Source organism: Pararge aegeria, chromosome 11 (assembly GCF_905163445.1).
Source record: "Pararge aegeria chromosome 11, ilParAegt1.1, whole genome shotgun sequence".
NCBI lineage: Eukaryota > Metazoa > Arthropoda > Insecta > Lepidoptera > Nymphalidae > Pararge > Pararge aegeria.
In genome coordinates, this window is record NC_053190.1 from 17108087 (window position 1) to 17133388 (window position 25302).

At 35.9% G+C, this 25302-nt stretch overlaps 2 protein-coding genes across 2 annotated transcripts in view; one reads left to right on the forward strand and one right to left on the reverse strand.

Moving 5' to 3' along the window:
* The first annotated feature begins 1481 nt into the window (after positions 1–1481).
* On the forward strand, positions 1482–12949 carry LOC120627456 (putative fatty acyl-CoA reductase CG5065). Its single transcript, XM_039895459.1, has 11 exons — positions 1482–1556; positions 2850–2965; positions 3095–3211; positions 4047–4169; positions 4697–4822; positions 5448–5601; positions 6136–6237; positions 7154–7340; positions 8686–8792; positions 10028–10157; positions 12120–12949. Exons 2-11 carry the CDS (start codon positions 2855–2857, stop codon positions 12349–12351), a joined length of 1389 nt encoding a protein of 462 aa, XP_039751393.1. The 5' UTR covers positions 1482–1556; positions 2850–2854; the 3' UTR covers positions 12352–12949.
* Positions 12950–13832: 883 nt separating this feature from the next.
* LOC120627558 (putative fatty acyl-CoA reductase CG5065) overlaps positions 13833–25302 on the reverse strand; it is a 31456-nt gene continuing 19986 nt past the window's right edge. Inside the window, exons 3-11 of the mRNA XM_039895562.1 lie at positions 24298–24414; positions 22069–22191; positions 21254–21379; positions 20500–20644; positions 19917–20018; positions 19430–19616; positions 18434–18540; positions 17052–17181; positions 13833–16050 (exon numbers count right to left, since the gene is read on the reverse strand). Coding sequence (XP_039751496.1) covers positions 15831–16050; positions 17052–17181; positions 18434–18540; positions 19430–19616; positions 19917–20018; positions 20500–20644; positions 21254–21379; positions 22069–22191; positions 24298–24414 — 1257 coding nt within the window. The 3' untranslated portion in view covers positions 13833–15830. The remainder of the gene's footprint in view (positions 16051–17051; positions 17182–18433; positions 18541–19429; positions 19617–19916; positions 20019–20499; positions 20645–21253; positions 21380–22068; positions 22192–24297; positions 24415–25302) is intronic.

Genomic DNA, 25302 nt, shown 5'->3' on the forward strand with positions numbered 1-25302 from the left:
TAAAGGTCGCTATAATATGGCGCCCCATAAAAGGCTCAACGCTTGTTGTAAAGTTTTCACTTCGAAAACAATTAAAGCATGCTTCTGGAAACGGGAATACCGGGGAAAAGTTTTAAAATCTCTCTCGTGGGAAATCAAAAATAGAAGTCAGACGCGGACCACTAGTACAAATAAATGGTAATTTTAGTATGTGTGATTACGAAATAAATTCCTTGTCTAAGGATCCTACATGAGCAGAAATTAATGGCATCTGCAAAAGGTACAGAAGTCTCATTTGTGGGATTGAGTATACGCTTTTATGAATTAATGAATAAATCAATATAGTTTTATTGCACACCACAAAAAGTATATAAAAATAGAAAAGTATAACAAAAAATTGTATACAATTTGGTGGCCTTATCGCTTCATAGCGATTTCTTCCAGGCAACCAATGGCGAATAAAACAAATACAGAAAATAGGCAGATGGTGCATATAAACATATATCCGTAAAAATATTTCAATACTTAAATAAATATATATAATATATGTATATATTTACAACAATACTTGTAACTAAATACTTTATAATAACATGCTTTTCAAGGTAATTTTGGACCTGCCTGCCTATCATCAGTTTAACTATCTTAATTTCCACTTTTTTTTTCTCATATGATAGACAAATGAATGTTAAAATGTAAACTGTTGATGTTATAAAACAGTGAGTTTATTGCCGGATTCTTCTCGGTAGAATCTGCCTTCTGAACTGGTGGTAGAGGCATTACACACAGACAGACTTGACGTGTCAAAAGTAGTTATAGTGATTATATGACCGATTCCGACGGCCGATTGGCGCAGTTTGCAGCGACCCTGCTTTCTGAGTCAAAGGCCGTGGGTTCGATTCCCACTACTGGAAAATGTTTGTGTGATGAGCATGAATGTTTTTCAGTGTCTGGGTGTTTATATGTATATTCTAAGTATTTATGTATATTATATATAAAAATATTCATCAGTCATCTTAGTACCCATAACACAAGTTACGCTTAAATTGGGGCTAAAGGGCGATGTGTGTATTGTCGTAGTATATTTATTTATTTATTTATATGAATTTTAAAGGATAACTTATATAAGTTCGAAAAAATGCCAGCAAAGCTGCGTGCCGGGGTTTGAATACGGTCTTCTCTAAAGTGAGGGTGAAGTCTTAACCACAAGGCCAACAGTGCTTATTATAATTACAGTGTAATATTATAACAATTTAGGTCTCATAAGGATATAGTATATTAATCCATATAATCATATCTACAAGTAACGTCGTTAGTTGCAATCGCGACCTAAGTGCATTCTTTCGTGTCTTAATTGAATTTATTATTATGAATTGTTTTTTGCGAAAATATTATTGACCAAAAAAGAAACTTGTTGTATAAAATAACAAAAAATATATAAGAATTACAGTAATTTTAATTATTATATTGTTATTTTTTAGTATTACAAGATTTAACAAAAAACTAAATCAAAAAAAGCTCATATAATTAGTTAATCTCTTTCTTATTGTGATTCCCAGAAGAAAAACAAGCCTGAGGTATGTACTTCTTTGTATTTCTCATCATCATCATCATAATCAAATTCTAATTTAAATTCAAAAATTCTTAATATTACAGTCACTTAAGAAGCGTTCATACACATTGCTCGTAAGTTAACACTATTGTGAGGTTACGGTGATAACTACAATCGTTAACTTATAACTAAAGCTATGAAGGTTCGAAAAGCTCCCTTTTCTATGAAGTGCCCATAACAAGTTTAAACGTTTTTTTTTGTTATCAACATCTCAAGATCAATTTATAACTAGCTTTGAAGTCAGAGCAATTCACACCCAACCTTTTTTGTCACTTATGAATATTATAATATGATTTTTCTATTAGCTTACGTGTTATATAAAACTTTGAATTTATTGAGATACATGTGCAGGATTTTATCCGGTAATCTGTTAATGTACAGTTGCCTTTGAACGAATCACTAGTTTTATGTTGCTTAGTTGCATGCCTAGTTTATATTTTATATTTAGTTTGATATTGGTACAGTCCTTTTCATTCTAAATTTTGTTATATTTATACAAATTTTTAAATATTTACAGACTAATTAGGCACCGTTATTAAATAAATAATAAAATAAATAAATAAATATACTACGACAATACACACATCGCCATCTAGCCCCAATTTAAGCGTAGCTTGTGTTATGGGTACTAAGATGACTGATGAATATTTTTTATAAATAATATACATAAATACTTAGAATATACATATAAACACCCAGACACTGAAAAACATTCATGCTCATCACACAAACATTTTCCAGTAGTGGGAATCGAACTCACGGCCTTGGACTCAGAAAGCAGGGTCGCTGCAAACTGCGCCAATCGGCCGTCAAATTCAAATTCGTAAAATTTATTATATTACCTGCTTTAAATTTATCTCATAATGGACTCTGGGCCCATTTTGTAATCCTTATATTATTACCACCATGCTGGCCTCTTCTTTTTAACCTACGAAGAAAACACGACGGGGACACAAAATGGCGGATCAATTTTACAACTTACTCAGAAATGGCATGAAAGGGCTTTGGGCTATTAGAATAAAGTAAAAAATTCCAATGAAGTATTAAATTTTCAATTTATATATTTGTTATATAGAAGATTCATTAATTGCTTAAACCCTTAAATGTTTTACGTTCCAACCTCATTTAAAATTTTGGTACCAGACTATAAAACGAATACTAAATTTATTCTATTTTCTAAAAATTAAACGTTCACAAAGATTTCTCAAACTATCCTACAACATAAACATAATATATTCTTTTCTCTAATATTTTTCAGATAAAATGCGTATCACTGAAAATTCGAATCCTATAATCGAACCTTATATACCTGTAGCGGACTTTTATGTAGGAAAATCCATCTTTATAACAGGAGGCACTGGGTTCTTGGGAAAAGTATGTATGACTTTATCATATTGAATCCTCTTTGTAACATGTTTCTATATGGCTGAAATGGTCAGAGAAACTGTGAATACACACACACTTTTTGTTATGTATAACTTAAAGGAATTTAATAATTTTTAGGTTTTAACGGAGAAGCTATTATACAGTTGTCCAGATATAGGAAATATTTATTTGTTGGTCCGAGATAAAAAGAATGTCTCAGCCCAGGAAAGAGCCAAAGGATATTTCGACACTCAGGTAGGTGCTTGGTAGCCAATTCTTTGAATAAAATCCTCTTCAGCAGAGGCTTGGTTCAGAATAAATATAATTTTAAAAATTCTAAAAAAATTAAAAGTCAAAAATATCTTTATTCAAGTAGGCCCATAGGTGATAATTTTGATGCGTACATGAGAATTACACGGTAGTGAGGATGACCATATTCTTAAATTTAAAACTAAAGCTACGAGAGTTCCAAACGCGTCCTGGTCTAAGAAGAAGCCCACAACAAACTTAGCCAGGGGTTCAAAATACAAGTAGGCCTAAATATAAGCACTTTTAAAACGTCAAGTCTGTCTATTTTAAGTGACTCTATCATCGGTTCGGAAGGCAGATTCTACCGAGACGAGGCCGGCAAGAAATTTTACATTTTAACATTCATGTTGAAATAGAATATTTTAATTTTTTTTAACAGTGGATTAAGCAGATGTTAAGAGAAAAACCATCGCCTATAAACGTAGCCACTCTTCGCAGGGCATGCAAGGAATACCTCCTACAAAGACCCTGTGACCATCAGCCTAAAGCATTGGTATTGAGCCTCATGTATCTGTAATTACACCAGCAACCACGACCTTAAGGCCGGTGGCAAAAATAGCACTTCCCGGGACGATCTAGCTCCTTGTGCTATGGCTGAAAAATATTTTTATGAATAATGTAATAAATTCTTATCATATACAGATATCACACATACATTATTCCAGTTGTGGGAAACGAACTCACGGCCTTGGACTCAGAAAGCAGGTTCGCTGCTAACTGCGCTTAAAATCATAGTTAAACTCGTCGTTGAAATAAGCAACTTAAATTTTATTTTTTACAGCTCTTTGACAGATTAAATAAAGAAAGACCCGAGAATTTGAGGAAAATAAAATTTATCAGTGGAGACCTTACACAAGCTAATCTTGGTCTTAGCTCAAAAACTTTGAAAACATTACTGGAAGAGGTATGTGTTACTCATGACTATCGGCCTTCTTCTTAATTTAAACATTTCTTAATTTAGTACCTAATAATTGGCAGATCAACTAGATGGCCCACCTAACTGTAGTCCGAAACCATTGCCTATAAACACAGCAATACTTCGCAGGTAATGCTAGGAGCTGTGTGTAGAAAATACTGTGTCTATCAACCTGAGTTGTAGATGTTAGGCCTCATGTGTTAAATTACATCTAACAACGACGCCCTTAAGACTGGCACACAGAATCGCAACAATGCTGCTTCGTGCCAGAAATAAGCAACGCGGTTATAGTAAGGTTAGATTAGAACTTAGTGTCCTTTCCAGGACGAGTTTTCACTTATAAATCTACTAAAACTAATTTATTGAACTTTCTCGTGTTTCTCACGATTATTTTCCGGTTTGAGTACCTGGGGGCCCCCATAATGTTCTCAAGGCCGTATGAAGACGTATTTCTCATTCTGAAAGAAAAGTGTCCCCTGAAGTGGCCCGTGATGATGATAATTATGGCTTCACAGATATCAGTGGTGTTTCACCTCGCGGCAACTATAAAGTTTAACGAACCGTTATCTATTGCCATGAAAATCAACGTTGAAGGCACAAACGAAGTGTTAAAACTGTGTCAGAACATGAAGAGGATTCAAGTAAGTTACTTAACTTTTAAGTGCGTTTTTAGTGACGTACAAGATTGCGTCCAGCGGCAACCAACCACATTGCACGCATTCGGGCAAGTCTTTTGATTAGTCGTTTTTTCGTTTCCGTCGTTTCTTGAAAATGTTTTTCTTAGTGACAAAATTGGCGGCAAGCAAATAGCCCACAAAATTGTAAGTGGAAAACCATCGCCATACGGCAACACTTTGCGGGTGATGTAAAGAACACGTCTTCCAAACTGCCGCCCTTTGTCCAGCAACCCGAAGCGGAGGTGTTAAATTTTGTGCGCATGTAATTAAACCGGCAGTCACACCCTTTAGACCGAAACACAGCAATGTTTGGCAGAATAAAGCATGGGAATAGTACTTCCCTGAATGAGCTTTGTCCCAAAAAGCTATACTGCTTAACTACGTACGCCCATTACTACTCAAGATAGTGAGGGTTGCATGTTCCCGGAGCGTCTAACAAGGCCAATAATAGGGGCATACCGTGGTGGTTTTTAGTTTGGGTGGAAAAAGCTTTATAGGGGGCTATAAAGCTTTTTCCACCACGCCAAAAAAATAATGCTTCATGATAACTCTTTGGTAGTTAATTGTTAGAATTTTGTTCTTATTTCAGGTGTTTGTGTACATGTCCACTATATTCTCTAACACAAACCACGAGCGGACAATGATCGAGGAAAAGTTATATCCAGTTCCCATGCCGTTGGATGAAGTGTACTCAATGATTCAAGATGGCGATGAGAATGACGTGTTCAGTCCGGAATTACTAGGTATGTCTTAACTTCCTAATTGCATTCTACTTGTGTGCATTATGTCTCCTCTTTGCCTCGAAGCAGGTACGCAGGACGCATAGAAAAACACCAAGCAGGGTGGTACAACCAAGCGGTTGTACCATTTTTTTTAATTTGTATTCCAATAAAAATAAGTCTTTGACTACAATCTCACCTGGTAGAAAGCGATGATGCAGTCCAAGATGATAGCTGAATTATCTGCTAGAGTTATACAAGTTATTTTAAACCCAAACCGTTAATCATTCCCCACAAGACATCGTACTAGAACGCTAAGTCGCTTAGCGGCACGAATTTGTGGTAGGCCGATAATAGGTGGAAAGTGGATGGTGCATAAAGCACAGATTTAAAAAGTAATATTGTGATATGCATTATCAATAGCCTACAGCAGTCGACTGCTGGACCAAAGGCCTCTCCGAAGGGAAGGGTTTGCCCATAATTATCACGGCAGTAGGGTTGGTGATCACAGTGCCTCCACAGAAAATTCATTCTATTATATTTCCAATCTGTCCGCAGATGGTCGACCCAATACATACACCTTCACTAAAGCTTTAGCTGAACACATCGTAGCTACGAGACGAGGGAGTCTGCCGACGATCATCATACGTCCCTCAATCGGCAAGTTTATACCTATTTTTTTTTAAACTTGAAATCATTTTTTATTTCTACATCTTCCAGCTAACCTGCACAACGAACTAAATAGCGCATATTTTTGCGTCATTCTGTAACACTTGAGTGACGACCTCTACTGAAATGTTTATTTATTTATTTCATTACATATTCTACATACACATAGCAACTACAAAATACAAAATTGTAAAAACTTCACAAATAATTTAGATGTATAATATTTATAGGTTATGGTTATTAGGTAGGTACATTTACATCGCAAAATACCTATGTGCAATTGTAAAAACAATCCAATTGTTCATTGACTACTGAACTAGTATAAACTGTGTTTCAGTAGTCAGCCTTCCTCAATTATACAGGAAAAATTACACAACGACTAACGAGCAAATAGTGAGAAATTTTAACAAAGGACATTTAAAATAAAATTTATAATTATGGCATGCAAGTATGTTCATAGTGGTGCTGTGTATATGTAGATATGTGTAGTGAAAGTATGCAAAGTAATGTGTGTTAGTATGGTAGGTGTGCATGTTTGTCATTAAAAGTAAAACTTATAATTATAACATGCAAGTATGTGTATAGTGGTGTTATGTATATGTATGCATGAAGGTTGTGTAGTATAAGTATGTATACTCTGACGCAACGATGAGGACTTATGTGCGGAAGGTCCCGGGTTTGATCCACCTTCGTGCTGGAATGGCAACCCTGCACCAGTAAAAGCAGCGTTGGGCGACCCCCAACCAGGTGTCCAGACGACATTAAACAAGCCGCGGGGAGCCGCTACAAACAAGCGTCTCAGAATCTTTGAGTTTGGCACGCCTTACAAAAGACCTATATCCAGCAGTGGACGTCAATCGGTTGAAATTATGATAATGATGGCATCACACTTTCATTGTTTCCATAGTGACCCCAGCTATAGAAGAACCCGTGAAAGGATGGATAACCAACTGGATGGGTTCTACGCCGGTACTCTACCTCCTGGGCAAAGGCTGGTGTCGATGTGTGACCGGTAGGGGGGAGAACATATTAGAAATCATTCCCATCGACTACGTAGTGAACCTCACTGTTGCAGCAACTGCCAGATATACTCGGTAATTGTATTTTTACAATTTTGTTTTTCATTCCAATTAGCAAATTTTTATAGGTTTGACAGCCGATTTGCGCTGTGGGTACATCCTGCTTTCTGAGTCCAAGGCTACTTCTGGGTTCGATTCCCACAACTGGAAAATGTTTGTGTGATGAATATTATTTTTTTTCAGTGTCTGGGTTTTTATATGTATACTATAAGTATTTATATTTGTGTATCTTATTCATAAAAATATTCATCACTCATCTTAGTACCTATAACACAAGCAACACTTACTTTGGGGCTAGATGGCGATGTGTGTATGTATATTTATTATTTATTTATTTATTTATTTATAGCTATTTTAGCGTCCCACCCCTTCGTACGAATAGAAATTAGAATAAAAATGCAAAGAGACTGCCTACAGACTTGGTTGTATTTTTTTTTATTAAAAAAACTTAATTAGGCTTTATTATTATAAACCATCTGTGAAATATACCTAAACGATTGTGAAAACCGTATGGAGTGGAGGAGCTTCAATATGTAACATTTCTTATATATAGTTCAACGGGTACATACCACGATAATATTTTTGGATTTGTCGATATTTCGACCCAGTTGCATGGATCGTGGTCACGACGGGACTGTGTAGGTACGAGATGTCAAGGTGGATGTCACTAGCAGATATTCCATGTCTCTGCAAGACTAAACAATTTAGCTATGACTTTTCTTGAAAAGTTGTCTCTTTTTATATATTTATACAAGGTATTATTATATGCAAATGAACTAAAATGTTCTTGTGAAAAAGTATTTTACATTTTTCGACCCACAAATAAATCAGCGCCATCTCTTACTTATGAACTACTACGGACCACGAATAAGCTACGTCGTATTTTTCTCACTTGTTTAGAAAGGGTATACAAAAATATTTTTAATTGTATTTAGGATTACATTACAGGTTAGGGATCGCTTGTTGAGTCCAGTGAAATCGTACCCAATGTCCCGTCGGGAATACAAAGTTATCCAGTACGCCTGGTCTCTTTTAGCATCAATAAATCGGTGCCAATTTGTGTTTTAAATGACCATGTCTATACGCATTTAGAGAAGCTATTAAATTTAGTACTATGTCGTGGAATTTGAAGAAAGAATACGATATTAAAACCAAGATGGCGTTGCCTAATTACTTCACACTTTATAACGAGCTTTTATAACGAAATTTACTAATTAAGTGCTGATATTTCTGATAATCCTTACCAGATAAACGTTATCATATCTAATATCTAATTTAACTGGATGTATTTTGAAAGCTTCCTTAAATTATTTCTTTCAATTGTCAATTAATTCCTGGTATTTTTAATATTTTGTTTCAGGTCCGACGAAATACCGATCTACCATTCTTGCACTAGTTCCTCAAACCCGCTAACACTGAAAGAAACTGGTGAATTCTTCACAAAAGAATGCCGCAGACAAGGGTTCCGTAAGCATCAACACTTCAAAATAATTATAATTACTTTTATTAAATTCTATATTGCACTCACAAAAATAAAATACAAAAAGAAACACAATAGATAAACAAAAAAAATAAACTAGTTTAGATGTGCAAAGGCAGTCTTATCGCTAAAGCTATCTCTCCTAGACAATTTTTGGTGAAAGTTTTTCTAATAAGGAACGAATAAATTTGATTCAAGTAGCCTTACACTAGAATCTGTTTTCTAACATCAACAATTTATATTTTACATTTTAACATAAATTTTTCTTAAGTCTTAGATCTTAGGTGGTTTATGCACGACTCACCTACGGCATTACAAAAAAACAGTACTTAACGAAATTCACCGTACCTACTGACAAGTGAGAAGTGCAAATAGCGTTATTTAAAAATAAGTTATTTTAACGCTCTCTTACCACATCAGATAGGAATAGCTTCTCAGTTGATCACGCAGCTGACATAATTGTAGCAGAACAATTGTAATTAATCAATTTGTTTCATCAACATCATCCACCCATTAACGGCCCACTACAGGGCACGGGTTTCTTACCACAATGGGAAGGGTTTGGGCTTATGCCCTAATTTACCACTCGGGCCAAATGCGAATTGGTTGACTTTACACACCGCTGAGAACATTATGGAGAACTTTTTGTTGAAGCAGGTGATATTAAAACTGCTTAATTTAAAACCGCACATAACTAGATAATCACCTCTTCAATAGTACTCCTCCTTAGCATAACGTCGCAATTTATATCTTGTGTTTTGCCACCCTGCAACGGATATACCATGTAGTGTTGGCAGATCAGAATATAGCTGTAAACCCTCCGCGGATGTCGTACTTGGTGACTAAGACAATATAACAGAGAAAGGGCAACAGCATCCTCTGTGCCACTACAACCATCTTCTGCGATCACCAAACCAAGCGTGATTTTGGGCGTATCCTTCCGTTGGGAGAAACCATTAGTTCAGAAGTGGACTGCTATAGGCTATTGACTATCAAAAGTCAGCGCGTAAAAAGTCTTATTAATCTAGGACTAACCGTACATCGTATGAAATCACCGCACATAGCAAATCAAAGAAACATAATATCGCGTAATAACCAGTGATATGTAACCTTAATACAAATATTGCTGTGCGGTGTCCCGTGCAAAAACAACCTTACATTTTCTCTTCTTGCTATTTGTTTTAGAGTTCAGTTCGCTTACAGGAATTTTTATATTTGACAGATGACCTTCCGCTTTCTGGAGTGCTGTTCACCACGTCACCACTGGTGCTCGCTATAATGAGGTTTATTTTTGAAGTGGTTCCAGCTTATATTGCCGACTTCCTCCTGCTGATAATGAGGAAACCAGTAAGGTAATATCCTAATTGGTATCTATCATGGTGGTATATGTGGTCGATGGGGCGTGCGCTGGTGTGGGATGCGACCTGCGTTGATACGTTGGCAGCTTCTCACTTGCCGAGTATGTCCCAAAAAGCGGCAGCAGCTGCCGAATCTGCTCAAATGCTTAAGTGCCGTAAATACTCCGTTAATTTTGATGATTACGTTTTTGCGGCGCTTTCGTTTGAGACTCTGCGCCCATGGTCTTCGGACACGAAAAATTTTATTAACATTGTGTCCCAAAAATTGCTCCTCACGTCTGGGGACCCAAGAGCTGGCGCTTATTTAGCCCAACGGCTAAGTATAGCTATTCAAAGAGGCAATAGCGCCAACATTTTGGGTACCAAGACCATAAGTGAACAGCTAGATGGCTTTATTTATTGTAAGTATTAATTTTAGTTTGTAATTATTATTTCCCTAGAAAAATATATATTCTCGTTAGTTTATCTATCATTAGTAAAATGAAACAATAAATATGTAATATCATCATCATCATCACCTCAACCAATTGACGTCCACTGCTGGACATAGGTCTGCTGTAGAGAGTTCCACAATACACGGTCCTGGACCGCTTGCCTCCAGCGGCTCCCAGCTACACGCCTGATGTCATCTGTCCAACTCGTTGGGGGACGACCTACGGTGCGCTTAATATATGATAATAATTTTCTCGTTTCATTTTACTAATGATAGATACCTCTTTTCCCATAAAAGAAGGGATATAGAGCTTCGACCCACTAGGCTTATTCGTGTGATAAGCCAGTATTAATGTTAAAAAACGGAAAGCAATGGTACAAAGCCAAAAATTATCTCTTGATCTCGTATAACGAAATAACGAAGAGGATAGCAGAGGAAAAGACTTCTGGGAAAAGACATAATTTGTAAAAGGTTTGTGTCCGCTCATGACATTTCACTACAGAGCACGCGTCTCCCCCCACAATGAGAAGGCGTTAAGGCCGTAGTCCACCACGCTGGCCCAGTGCGGATTGTCAAGTTTTATTGTTGTCAAAACATTTTTTGTGGCTAGTCAGCTTTTCAATTATATTTCAAATCTTCAGTTCTGAGATACCATAAAAAAACTACAACTAAATTGATAACCTTTTTGCAAGTAGGATAATAAAATGGAAAATTCTAAACTTATTTCAAGCAAATTTTTTCTCTAAGCGCCTTTGTAACGTCAAGTATGTTTGTTTATAATTACTCTAACACCGGTTCGTAAGACAGATTCTTACTAAAAGAAGCTGGCAGGGAACTCAGAATTTGCCTTTTTAAACCTCAACACTTCATAAGTAAACATTCACTTTCCATCTTGTGATTAAGTTACCTTGTCTTTAAGTTATTCACCACTGTCGTCATAGCCTCGCTATAGCCTTTTGACGACCTCCTTGGTGCCTTGGGGTTATATCCCCGGCCTTCTCTGACGGCCGTCTAGTGCAGTGGGCAGAGACTCTGCTTTCTGAGTCCAAGGCCGTGCGTTCGATTCAACTTGAAAAATGGAAAATGTTTGCGTGATGAACATGAATATTTTTCAGTGTCTGGGTTTATCTGTATATTATGTAGGAGTATATTATTTATAAAAATATTCATCAGTCCGATCTTACTTTGTGGCTAGATGGTGATGTTTGTATTGTCTTAGTATATTTATTTATTTTATTTATTCTCTGGTCTATCCTGGTGGGAGGCTATGCCCGTTTTTAGGTACCACGCTACGGAAACTTGCTGCCAAGATACTTAGCGATCTGGTACGATATTAAATAGAAAACGATTAGGGATATGGGTTTAATATTACTGCCATATTCCCTAACAGGTTAGCCCGTGACTATCATAACCTAACACCAGGTGAGATTGCAAACAAAGGCTAACATGTAGTAGAATAAAAAAAAAGAGTAGGTATATTTTATTCACACATTGTTTAAACGGAAAAAATTATACATTTACAGATACGTAGACCTCCAGAAAAAAGTTGCCATTGCTGCATCGGCGACCGAATACTTCAGGACGAAAATCTGGCTGATGAAGGCCAAGCGTACAGAAGCACTTTTCAACTCCTTGAATAGTAAAGACCATAGCATATTCCCTTTCAATCCTTCCAGCATAAACTGGGAACAGTACATGGCCATCTACTTGCACGGGATCAGAAAATTCTTGCTGAAGGAAAAAAACTATGAATAAACAAAGAATTAAGATTAAGAACAGACAAGAAAGACAACTACCAATCGCGAGTCGGACTCACGCACGAAGAGCTCCGCAGCATTATCTATAAAAATGGCAAAAAACTGTCTGTTTTATGGTCCCAATAAATATTTATTTCAGTACAAGTGTCCGCGGCTTCGTAGGTGGTTTGTTTTTCATGAATCCTGAGGGAACCGTACGTTTTTCCGGGATAAAAGACAGCCTAAATGTTAATCCAGGGTATAATCTATCTCTTTTCCAAAATTCAGCCAAATTGGTTCCGTAGTTTTTGCGTGAAAGAGTAACAAACATCCATCCATCAATAGCAACTTTGGCATTTAAAATATTAGTAGGATTTGTTGAACAGAAATAAAAGAATCATCTATGAAAATTTTAACAATCTAACTATCATGGTTCATGAGCTACCAGTCGGACGGACAGCAGAATTTTATTAATACGTTCCGTTTTACCCTTTGTATTTTTTACTTATGTATTATATGTCAGTATTATTACTATGATCCCATGTGATAATATCCTTAAATTTCTTACTGGGATCTTAATTCTTATTATCAAACTTTAAGCTATCCATAATTGAAATTTAAACCGTCCGAAAAGTTTATTATATAATTTATACTCTTATTGAGTTCTTGTGAACTGTTAGATTTTCTATTAATAATAGTAAAAGTGGTTTTGTTAGGATATAAGTGGATTTGTTTCATTTATTTATTTGTCGTAGGGAACAAGTTCTCTATTATAAAAACATCGGTACTAATAATAAAACTGTCAGTTTGGTTAACAATAGAACTAACTGTATGTAATGCTCTTATAATATAAGAATCAGCAAACGAGAACGCAATTTATACCACTGCCAACAACATCTGTTGATGATGTAAAAAAACCTACGAAACTAGGTATAAAATGCCCAAAAACTTTTGTCTGTGTTACTGAATAAAAAATCAAGGAAGTGTTAACATGGTAGGATATTTTGTCAAACTAACCTATCGATCTACACTTAGTTATAAGTTTACATATTTAAGGGTTGTTAGTTTTTAGCCACTTGTTAATAATTTACTTTTCGTAATAAAACGTATTACTTATGAACTAAAAACTATTTTTAACGTAAAGGATATTAATTGTTATAAACAAATAAATAGGAAAAAATCAGTATTACTTTGCAACATGATTTATATTAAAACTAGCTTATACCCGTAACTTCGTCTGCCAGTTTACCGTACGAAATGCACCCAAAATTAATATTATATACAAAACATTATATCCTACCTTCTCTTCTGATAGACCCGATAACTACCATGTTTACCTCCTAGCACTAGATCATCGTAAGGTTAGAAACCTTTTCCCCATTGCTCCTTTTTTTTATATGGTCATTTAACCGTAAAATTTGATCTAGAGAAAAATCGAATCCAAGCCTTTAATGAAACATTTTAAATAACTTAAATAAATTTTATTTTTAAATACTGATTTATTGCTGCATAAAAAGAATTAAGACATTTTTTATTCTCACTCGTATTAAAAAAAAAGAGGAAAAATCAAAAGAGCAAAATACATCGTTCATATGACACAAACAATTTTATAACACTGAAAATAAAAAATAAAAAATTGTTACATTAAACCTTACTCGTCTAAAAGTGGACAAAGGTTGGGCACTGGTTCCAACTAAACACATAACTCAAATAAAGGGAAAATCTTACAATAAGTTATGTGAATAACAGAATTCAAATCAACATTTAAAAAAAAAAACAAATATCTATCTTTAATGTTGCATACACCATAATACATGATTACCATGCCAATATGACTGGCCTTCATGGTCTGCCTTTAATATTTAAATCAAAATCCTTAATCAATATTTACAATATTAAGTATTTTTATACACACATGCGATGTTTTAAATCGGTTGAAAGTATCTAATACATTATAATTAAATTTTAAAATAAATAAACTTATTAAATAAGACGGATTAATAATATCAATCACTACATCGCAAAAACATAGATGAGATAAATAAGAGGTGAATAAGCAAATAAGCGAATAAGTTATTTGTCATAATTCTTAATATTCACATTTACATTATTCTGTTCTAGAAGAAGAAATGATAGGACAATCACCAGTGCGGATTGCTCATTGATATTATCATCCTTTAGAAATACAATTAAGATATAATTCAGCTTTACTCATACATGTCTAGCAACGTGTCTAGATGTTTAGAATCAGACATTGTCACCTCAAACAACGTCTACTGCTGAAGACGTAGCTCACTGCGACACATTTAACATCGAATAAAACATGGTTATTTACAAGAGCAACACAGAGATACTTACAAGCAGAGTAAGTCATAATTGAATACTTAATTATTAATAGTCATAAGTCTATCATGTGTTGTGCCAATAAAAACTGACACTGATCGGACTCAGCTAAATGTTGCGGATGCTAAATCTACCCACAGCGCTGGATCTATATTACCTAGAAACATCAGAACTATGTGCTGCATTATCCAGTGTATGGTTTTTAAATTACCTTTGGACACCTAAGTCTTTTAGCCCTTTAAGTTTTTCGTATTATTAGTATATAATAGACTGACAAAGCAGAGAACCCACCTGATTTTAAAAGTGGCCATAGCCCATAATCTAAGCAACACTTCGCAGGGAAGAAGTACATCCTACAAAGTGCCACTCCGTATTCTTGAGGCATAGGTGTTATGACTCAACTGATGGTAAGATTGGAAAACTATAGCTTATACAAATGTGCCCCATTTATTTTATAGTAATAATTGACGGACAAAGCAGGTGACCCACCTGGTGGTAAGAGTTGAAAACTATAGCCTTTAAACGGAGTAACACTTCGGATCCTACAAAATGTCGCACTTTGTCCTTGAGGCATAGATGTTAAGACCCAACTGATGGTAAGATTGGAAAACTATAGCCTATACAAATGTGCCCCATTTATTTTATAGTAATAATTGACGGACAAAGCAGGTGACCAACCTGGTGGTAAGAGTTGAAAACTATAGCCTTTAAACGGAGTAACACTTCGGATCCTACAAAATGTCGCACTTTGTCCTTGAGGCATAGATGTTAGAGCCCAACTGATGGTAAGATTGGAAAACTATAGCCTATACAAATGTGCCCTATTCATTTTATACTAATAATTGACGGACAAAGCAGGTGACCCACCTGATGGTAAGAGTTGAAAACTATAGCCTTTAAACGAAGTAACACTTCGGATCCTACAAAATGTCGCACTTTGTCCTTGAGACATAGATGTTAAGCCTCATCTTCCTACAGCTCTAACTTTCTACATATAGCTCGTTCCATCCCTTACTGAGACTTTTCTTAATGAACCCATTATTATTATTTAAGCGTACTCTAACAAGAACACAATATGAAAGTTATGCTCAATCGTTCCCTAAAATAATAAAATCAGTCACTCAAGTTTATAATATGCTAAAACCATTATTTATTTTAGGTTTTACATAAATACTGCCTTATTCCTTGGCAGTAGATAGGGATGTATTCGTTCCAGTCTATGTCTTTAGGGTCACATGGAAATTTGTGTCTGTCTGATGGAGATAGAGATTCGGAGAGAGCCGTCGTCTGAGCTGCGGATATGACCCAGGTGTTTGCCGTAAAATATTCCAGCGTATCGCGTATGAAGGAAACTTTGGATTGAATTTTCACATATCTGAAAAATAAATTAGAACTTGATCAGTAACATGTTGAAAATCAGAATGTAGTTATTACCCTATTCCCGCAAGTGTCGTACGAGGCGCCTAAGGGAGAATAATGAAGAACAGACAGCAACTGGTGCTAAATTTACTGCGATCACCAACCCGTCTATCCAGTATTTTGCCTATGGGAAAACCTTCCGCTGGAAGAGGCCTTTTGTCCAGCAGAACTGTAATACCTGGTTTGTGGCTCCAGTAAAATATGGGCTGGAACTTTTTACAAGGTTGCGCCATATGAGCGATATCCTAGCAATTCTCTTATTTGAGCCTTGAGTTATGTGCTCAATTAATGGAGGCAACAAAGGAACTTAAGTGCATCATCATATCAACCCACTACCGGCCCAGTTATGGGAACGGGTATCCTCCCTTGTTCAGAAGGCGAAGGTAGGCTTAGTGGATTGGAGTGGGTTGTAGGACTCCACACGCCTTTTTGAAAATTATGGGGAACTCTCAGACATGCAGGTTTCCTCACGATGTTTGCCATCGCCGTTGAAGCAAATGATATTTTAATTGATTAAAACACACATAGCTTAGAAAACTTAGAGGTGCGTGCTGGGACTCGAACTATCTATCTAGGCTATCACCGCGTTAATAATATTGGATAGAAGCAGGCGTTACTTTGCGGAAATCCATGATATATTATGAAAATTAAGCTTAATTTGCTATAGTCCGCGAAAAGCAGGAGAATCTGTATGGTGTAATTTATAATTTCTTCAGTCCTTATACTCCACACCAAACAGATTTTCGGCAATGCACCCTCTACGCACGTTTCACTCCGAAACCGGAGCATCCTCAGGAGATGTTGACTTTACAATGAATAATTGTTAAGTTTTTAATTGTAGACTTAATTTTATTAATGTAACGCATAATTGATTAATAAAGATATTTTCTTTCTTCTTGGCTATTGATATATATCATTCTTTAGCTACCTAAAAATTTCATTAATAAATGAACTGACCTTGTTTTCTTTCCTCGTATCAATAAAAATATATCAGCTATGTACGCTGGCAGAGTTTGGAAGAGCAGCGTTATGATCAACACCACCCATCTGAAGCGTGTGAAGTGCACCATCGGCATTGGGACATCATCTGTAGTAGAGAGGTTAAATTTAATTGGGTAACATTAAAACGAGCGAATTTTAATCCATAATAAAGATATTGTATGAAGGGTCAGTGAAAATAAACACAACTTTCTTCTTTTAATATTTTAATTATAATTTTTCCTTTTTCTTCTTAATATTACACACTTTTTGTATTCGTCTTTCCACCTTCCCATCCACTACCCGGCTGACCCGTCATCAACGTCGATGTCTATTTTTGTCGGTCCAATCACCCCACCGCCACCGTGGGTTGTGATTGGTCGATGTTTTTCTGCATCGATGTCATTGGCTGGTTTCATTAAAATCAGCCAACTAACCATCTAATAATCTAATAAATATTCTTGACGTAGTTAAAATCAATAAAAGTAACAAGTTCTACATTCTTAAAGTAATAAAACATTTTTAAATAATAATAATTTATGTGGGATGACGGTGATTTAAAATCCGTATATTACCGAACCTAACATGTAATTACAGAATATGGTTTTTTCATAGTAATAAATAATTGACGGACCAAGTAGATGGCCCACCATACAGCCTATACACATAGCAACACTTAGCAGGGTACGCAAGGTACACGTTGTGCAACTTGTGTCCCTATGTCTTTCAACCTGGGGCATAGATGTTAAGACCCAGGTGCTTCTTATTACACAGACACCTCCCTGACCTGAACACAGCATTACAACAATGCTGCTTAGCGGCAGAAGTGAGCACGACGTTACTACTTCCCCGGAAGAGCCCTGCCACAAAGAGCTCCACAGTACATACTTAAATGCATGAAGTAATGCCCAGCGGTTCCGTGCAGACCTGGCAGATAGGGGGGGTTGTTTTAGTCCGTGCAAGTCGGACATGCCCTTCCATCAGGCAGAAGTCCAAAGGGATTCTTACCTCCTCGATTATAAAAAAAAAAAGTACATACTCAAATACAATGTGAGCAAATATTTTGTGGCTGCTACAATTCTTGAACATGGCATCTATTAAATACCTATTAAAAACTAAGTGAGTGAATATTTATGTTCTTACCTAAACTAACTTTAGATGTTAGTTGGAGGACGGGGACAGCGACGTGACCAAAACAGTATTAATAACTGAGCGGATGCCTTTAACAATACCAGACCAGAGAAAATTCCGAAATTTTAAATTCCCAAACTGCCCTTGCTGAGGTTCAAACCCAAGACCTCCACACGTTTGGAACTGCGTCAAGGGTGTAGTTTAATTTTTGGTTAAGGTCGGGTACTTACAAAATTTGTGTTTGTTGCTATCAGCAATGATCAGGTCCGCTAATCGGCCAATTTTCAGGGGATTTTCGCCACTCGTACTGCTATTATACACATCGACTTTGTTTGAACTGTAAAAAAAGGAGTAACTTGAGTTTATTTAATTACAAGCAGTGACAGGATATCGGCCAGATTCTCGGGGCATTTCATTATATTTCGGTGTTCATTACATACCAAATATGGGCATAGTAGTGAGATGATGGCGATTATTACATTCTTAAACTTAAAACTAAAGTTACAAAAGCCCACAACAAACTTAGTTGGGTATTCTTTTTGTTAACTCCATCTCACATTGTCATTTGAAACTATTTAAAAAGTAAACCAGGCCAAGCTTATTTATCATATACGTAATTCTTTACACTATAAACGGACTGTTTTATAAATTTTCTAGCTTCTGGTGAACCGGTACAGGTGAGCATATACATATTGGTTTATTTTTTTACCAACTTTGTCAAAAATTTCTAGGAAAGGGTGTTCTCTAAAAAAAATGCCAAGAAAATTAACAACTTGCGGTTCTTTTATGAGTATGTTCTTATTATGATAATTAATAATGATATCATTCGCCTTCCATTTTTATTATAATATTGCGTGTATATAGTTTTTTTTTTAATATTTACAACCAGGTTTTTTTCTACGAGCCAGTCGATTGTGTCATTTATTGTACGATTAATTTCTAGGTTTTTTGCATTGAATCACAATGGAAATGTCATCAGCAAAAAGAGTACAAATATAAGAAGTAATGTTAGATAAGTTATTAATGTAAATTATTTATAAAAGTGGACCTAGAACACTTTCCTTTGTATTAAGTCTTATATCAGAACGATTAGATATTATCTCTTGTGTGTAATTTAAGTTAGTAACATAGCATAGCGAATGAATTTTTGTATAGGAAAAACTTCGAATACGTTATTCGAAGTAATACGTACCGCTAGTAATTAATTTGCTCTCAAAATACATTACCATTTACACCTGGCAGCTGCTACAATAATGAGGTTCGAGACGTAGTCCACGGGAATCAGGTCTAGAGAGTTATCAGGTGTTGTAAGAAGGACTCGGTTCAGGCCTTTCATTATGGTCGTTATCAGTGCAGAGCCTCCGAACCAGTTATCTATCCAACCAACCATCGGTTCTTTTTTACTAGATGATACTGAAAAGGAGCACAAAAATATTGACTATGGCAGTTAAATTTAACCCATACTCCGAATCGGTTTCGACATCGTACCGGAACGCTGCATAGCTTGGCGGCACGCCTTCGTCAGTAAGATGGTAATAAGCCACGGTTGAAGCCTCCCACTAGGCCAGACCAGAGAAAATTCAGAACTTATAAATTCCATCACTGCCCCTGCTTGGGAATCGAACCCGGAACCTTCACCTTAAAACCACAACGCTCTGCTGCACCAAGGAGATCGTTGTAGAAGATGTAAATTTATAATTATGTTTACTTTACCTATTGAAGGTCTTATTATAACTGCAGGTATATTTCCGTGATTATCAGCAATTAAATTTTCTGCTAACGCTTTAGTGAATATGTAAGTGTTAGGCCTTCCACCTGAAACAAAAAAAAAAACATTTTAGTAGATATTTTGACGTCCGATACGTGCAGTGGGCAGCGACCCTGCTTTCTGAGTCCAAGGCCGTGGGTTGGATTCCCACAACTGGCAAATGTTTGTGTGATGAACATGAATGTTTTTCAGTGTCTGGGTGTTTTACTGTATTGTTTAAGTGTTCATGTATATTATTTATAAAAATATTCATCAGACGTCTAAGTACCCATAACACAAGCTAAGCTTAATATGGGGCTGGATGGCGATGAGTTTAATGTAGTAGTATATTTATTTTATTTATTTACTTATTTCGAGCGCTAGGTCACTTGGCGGCACTACTTTGTCGGTTTTATAACTTACAAATTGTACTCTCTTGCTCTATGTTTATATCTCTTATTTATACTTTTACTTTTACTTACTTACTTTTTAATACTTTTTTTCTTTGGTGTACAATAAAAGTGTATTCATTCATTTATTCATACTCACTTAAAAGTTCTTTTACTTGTGTATCATTTAGGCCGATTTCGAGTAACTTTTTTACTTCATTCAACGATGCAGGTGCGGGATATACCACCTCTTCGATCACATCTCTGTCGGAGTTCGAGTAAGCCGTGGATACATATACGAAGGCCTGTGAAGATAAAAAAAATGTTTGTATGCAAAAAATGAGTAATATAATATTAAATAGGTCGTCTACGTCATAAAAACAATTTTGTTTCATATTTTGCTTAAGTACCGTTTCTTTCCTTTCTCCTGTACTTTGGGATTTTGTTGTAAATAATAACAGACCTAAAATAAGGACCTCGGCCGGCCGGATTTTTAATTTATATTACTGTTCAATTACGTCACCAACACCAACTACTACAGTTAGTCTCGTTGACGTAATTGAACAGTTGAACGGTTGCTTGGAAGCATCCTGCTTTCATCTGTCACCAGATAGGAAAACGAATGTAAAAATTTTTTTTTTTTAAATAGAGCATTTGCTGACTTTCTTGCCGGCTTCTTCACCGTAGAATCTGTTCTGTGAACCAGTAGTAGAACAACAAACAGATAGACTTGACGACGAAGTGCTTATAGAATAGGCTTACTTGCTAAAAACTAATTTTATTCAATTAAATTGTACTATCAACACGGCAACACAAGGAAGGTTATCTCGTGTGCCCCCTGGTACTCTTTTGATGTTAAGCACCGATGAGTCGGTGCCATTTTGTTTGTTGAACGATTGACTTCTATTGCTTACCTTAATATTTTTCATACGCTTGCTCAGGTTAAGGACACGACCAGTGCCCGCTACGTTCACGTTCATGGCCTGTCCAAATGGTTCATTGAACTTTATCGTTGCAGCCACGTGGTATACAATGGACACCTGAAAACATAAAAGCAAGCTTATTAAAGAAATTATAACTCTAGTTAAATCCAAATACGAAGTAAAAAATTTCTTTATAAATTTAAAAAGCATATGCCTTTTTACATCAGTCTTATAGCGGCTGAAGACTGTGTATAAGACTGATGTAAAGAGGCATATACTAATTTCGGCATCGATGGTAGGAGAGCCGTAGCTTAATTGGAAAAAGCGCTCAAGCCGCGATTGCCAGAGAGTCGCAACTTCAAATCCTAGCGGTACCGAACATTTTTATATGATTTTTAAATTTATAAAATTTATAAAATTTATAATTCCTCTCCAAGTGTAGGTAAAAACACTATTGAAAATTATAAAAAAAATCTTTATTCTCTCTATCTCTATCTTTAAACTGGTCTCCTTTGCGTAGACCAACATGTGCTTTTAAATTAAAATAATGTGTTTTTAAATTAAAAGAGAGAGAGAGTTCTCCATAATTTCTTCAAAGTATCCGCACTTAGTAAGAGTGATAGACTATGGCCTGAACTATACTACTACTAACTGGCTATGGTATGACTATAGCCTTCTCATTCTGAGAGAAAATATATTACTTTCTGAGCCCTATATTGAGTAAGCCGGCAGTGGATTGATACTTAGTGATATTTATGATAATGATTGTTATTTTGAGGTATAGATCTAACTGTATAGAAACTGACCTTCTCCGATAGAAGTTTCTCGTCCTCTGGCTTGATTCCGAGTTGAGGTTCAGAAATATCACCTACGATAGGAACTATTTTCTCAAAGGCCTGCGGGCTCTCGTCTTTCAACCTTGAGAATAACTGTAAATTATATTGTATGTTAATTTATTTAAATTTTAATCATTTATGATGAAGTCAGTTAAAAGAAGTTTTATATTATAATATTATGCAATTGTTATAATATAAAACTTCTTTTAACTTCTTCACAGGAATGCAAAACGAAAGGGGAAATCCCAGATGAATTAGGGTTTTCAAAACAAAAGCATTAGTTAATAACCGTATACATTTGAAATTGGAATTCCTAACCAATTTGAGATCAAATTGCCCAGTGGTACTGGGCAAAACACCAATTTCATATGGAAGGGATATTTTTAAGTTTTGTTATAAAAGTAGCCGCCATTGATTAACCAATTTAATTTCTTTTTTTTGTGCATAACGATTTAATTTTTAGGTGGTCCCATTGTCAACAAATAATGATCTATCCATTCATCTCGATTTCTGCTAGACCCGACGATCAAGAAGAAGACGAGATAAATCTTTAAATATTATATAGGTACATGTTGTTTCGGGAAGCACAATTCGGTCACTTGAAACAAATTTGGATAAAGAGTACAGACATTGATTTGTGATTAGACTAAGTAAGTAAATACTTTATTATACACCACAGAAACTTATAATAAAGATAACAATATGAAGCTTAAATATAGGTATGTTCGAATAAGCGGTCTTGTCGCTTAAGAGCGGTCTCCTCACGACAACACGCTAGGGAGATATTGAAAGATGGATAGTGGTAGGTGATATATGCCAAAATAAACACAAACATGTCGATAAGTAAATAAACTGTGCTCAGGGGCTATTCGATTTGGTCAAACCATCTCCTTTCTACCATCGAACTGCGAGGCACCGAAAGAATCTGCACCGTTACGTGGTTGAAATACCATCAACACGTACGAAGCGTTTTGCTTCTTCCTTTCTGATCCGCACCGCAAAGGCCTGGAATGCCCTCCCATCTTCCGTCTTCCCTGATACATATAATCTGGGTACCTTCAAATCAAGAGTGAATAGGCATCTTCTAGGCAAGCGCGCTTCATCTTAGGCTGCATCATCATTTACCATCAGGTGTGATTGCAGTCAAGCACTTGTCTATATACTTAAAAAAAAAAAAAAAAAAAACTAAACCAATACGTTATATATTTATATTTATTTATTTAATGTCACTACTAATTACTTATCCCGAAATAATATAAAGTTCTCGTGGGCCAGATTTGTTTTTGAATTAGAGATCAAAAAGTTTTTTGCATTGTGGTAATTAAGCGGCCAGAGAGTAAAATAGGCGTAAAAAAACAAAAATTTTACGCGATTGAAGTCGTGGGCAACAACAATTATAATTAGTACAGGCCTAGAATGTTTCCGCATTTTCGACAAAGGTCTGATCTTTCTAAACCTGTTTGATATTGCACATATTTTTAAACCGCACTGTTACCGATATAACCTCCGCAACCGGTTAACCGGTCTGGTGTCAATGGTAATAACCTTGGCTTAATTTTGATCTTAGTATTAAACACCAAGAAAATGCTTAAAATTTGTATACATGTTTGAATTTATGTGAAGAGTAGGCAGTATGAGTTTAGATAGTTAGGGCGTAAAGGGAGGCCTTTACGCACGAACTAAGCAAACTATCAAATTTATTTTTGTTAAAAAATATTAGGCTAAATAAGCGCCAGCTCTATGGTCACCAGACGTCAAAAAATTCGTGTCCGAAGATCATGGGCCCAGAGTAACAAACGCAAGCGCCGCAAACGTAGTCATTACAAATAACGGAGTATTTACGGCGCTTAAGCATTTGAGCAGATTCAGCAGCTGTAGCCGCTTTTGGGTAAGTGAGAAACTGCCAACGTATCAACGCACCCCTCACCAGCGCCTGCCCCATCGACCACGGTACTATCTTATATATATATTTCTTGTGTGTCACTGAACTCCATACACACGGTATGTCACTGAACTCCTAGACGGCTGGACCGATTTAAATGAATTTTTGGTATACGTTTGGGTGGCACCCTGGATGGTTTAGATTAACAAATTAGCCTGACAGATGGCGCTAGTAGTCATATAAAAGTCATTTGAACAGACTTAAAAAAAGGAGGAGGGCATTGTAGTGATGATGAATACAATTGTTTGTTGACTTACTGATTGTTCTAATAATTTCTGGACTCTCTGCTGTGCTGTGGCGCCTTGCTTCTCCCGCACTAAGAGATAAATTTTGTCAATCCCGGGACAACTGTACAGTAACTTCTCCAGGAGAACCTGTAATTCATTAACATTATCATCATTACACTAACGGATTTGTTCGTAGGTATGATTGACGGACCAAGTATATGGCCCAACTGGTTACACACATCGCCATCTAGCCCCAAAGTAAGTGTAGCTTGTGTTATGGGTACTAAGATGACTGATGAATATTTTTATACAGATAAACATTCATGTTTATAACACAAACATTTTCCAGTTGTGGTAATCGAACCCTCGGACTCGCAAAGCAGGGTCGCTGCCCACTGCGCCAGCCAGCCGGCAAATAAATATTAGTAATGCTCGGAATCAGGTTTCCGGATAACACTTTAACGTGAGTAAAATTAATCTAACCAACCTCGTTTTTATAGCAAAACGTAAGTTGTTTTTTTTTATATATTTTTTTATATAATAATTCTTAATTTTCAGGCTATAGTCCTATAAAATAGATCCTTTTTATTTATGCCTGGTAGGAAACAAAAACATCGGAAGCGTTTCGAAAATTCGAACTACTGAAAATATTTAAGCCTTCATTATAAGCACTGAAACGCAAAGTATATTTAAGCCTTCATTATAAGCACTGAAACGCAAAGTCTGTCTGTTTCTAGTGTTGTAGTAGTTGACTTTACCACCGGTTTGTACAGCCTTACTACGATTCCACCGCTCATTGCGACAGTTTAGCGCTGGGTGGCGCGAGGTAACGTGAAAACCAATGGATTTAAATATTAAAAGGTTACAACCATTATTATAATATTATTTGTGTAATATAGTTAAAGTATTAGTATGTATTTATATTTTCGTTACTCTTTTTATTTAGACAAAGACTTAACGTTATATTTTCGTTACTCAAAGTCAAAGTCAAATATTTCTTTATTCAAATAGGCACATAGATGGCACTTTTGATGC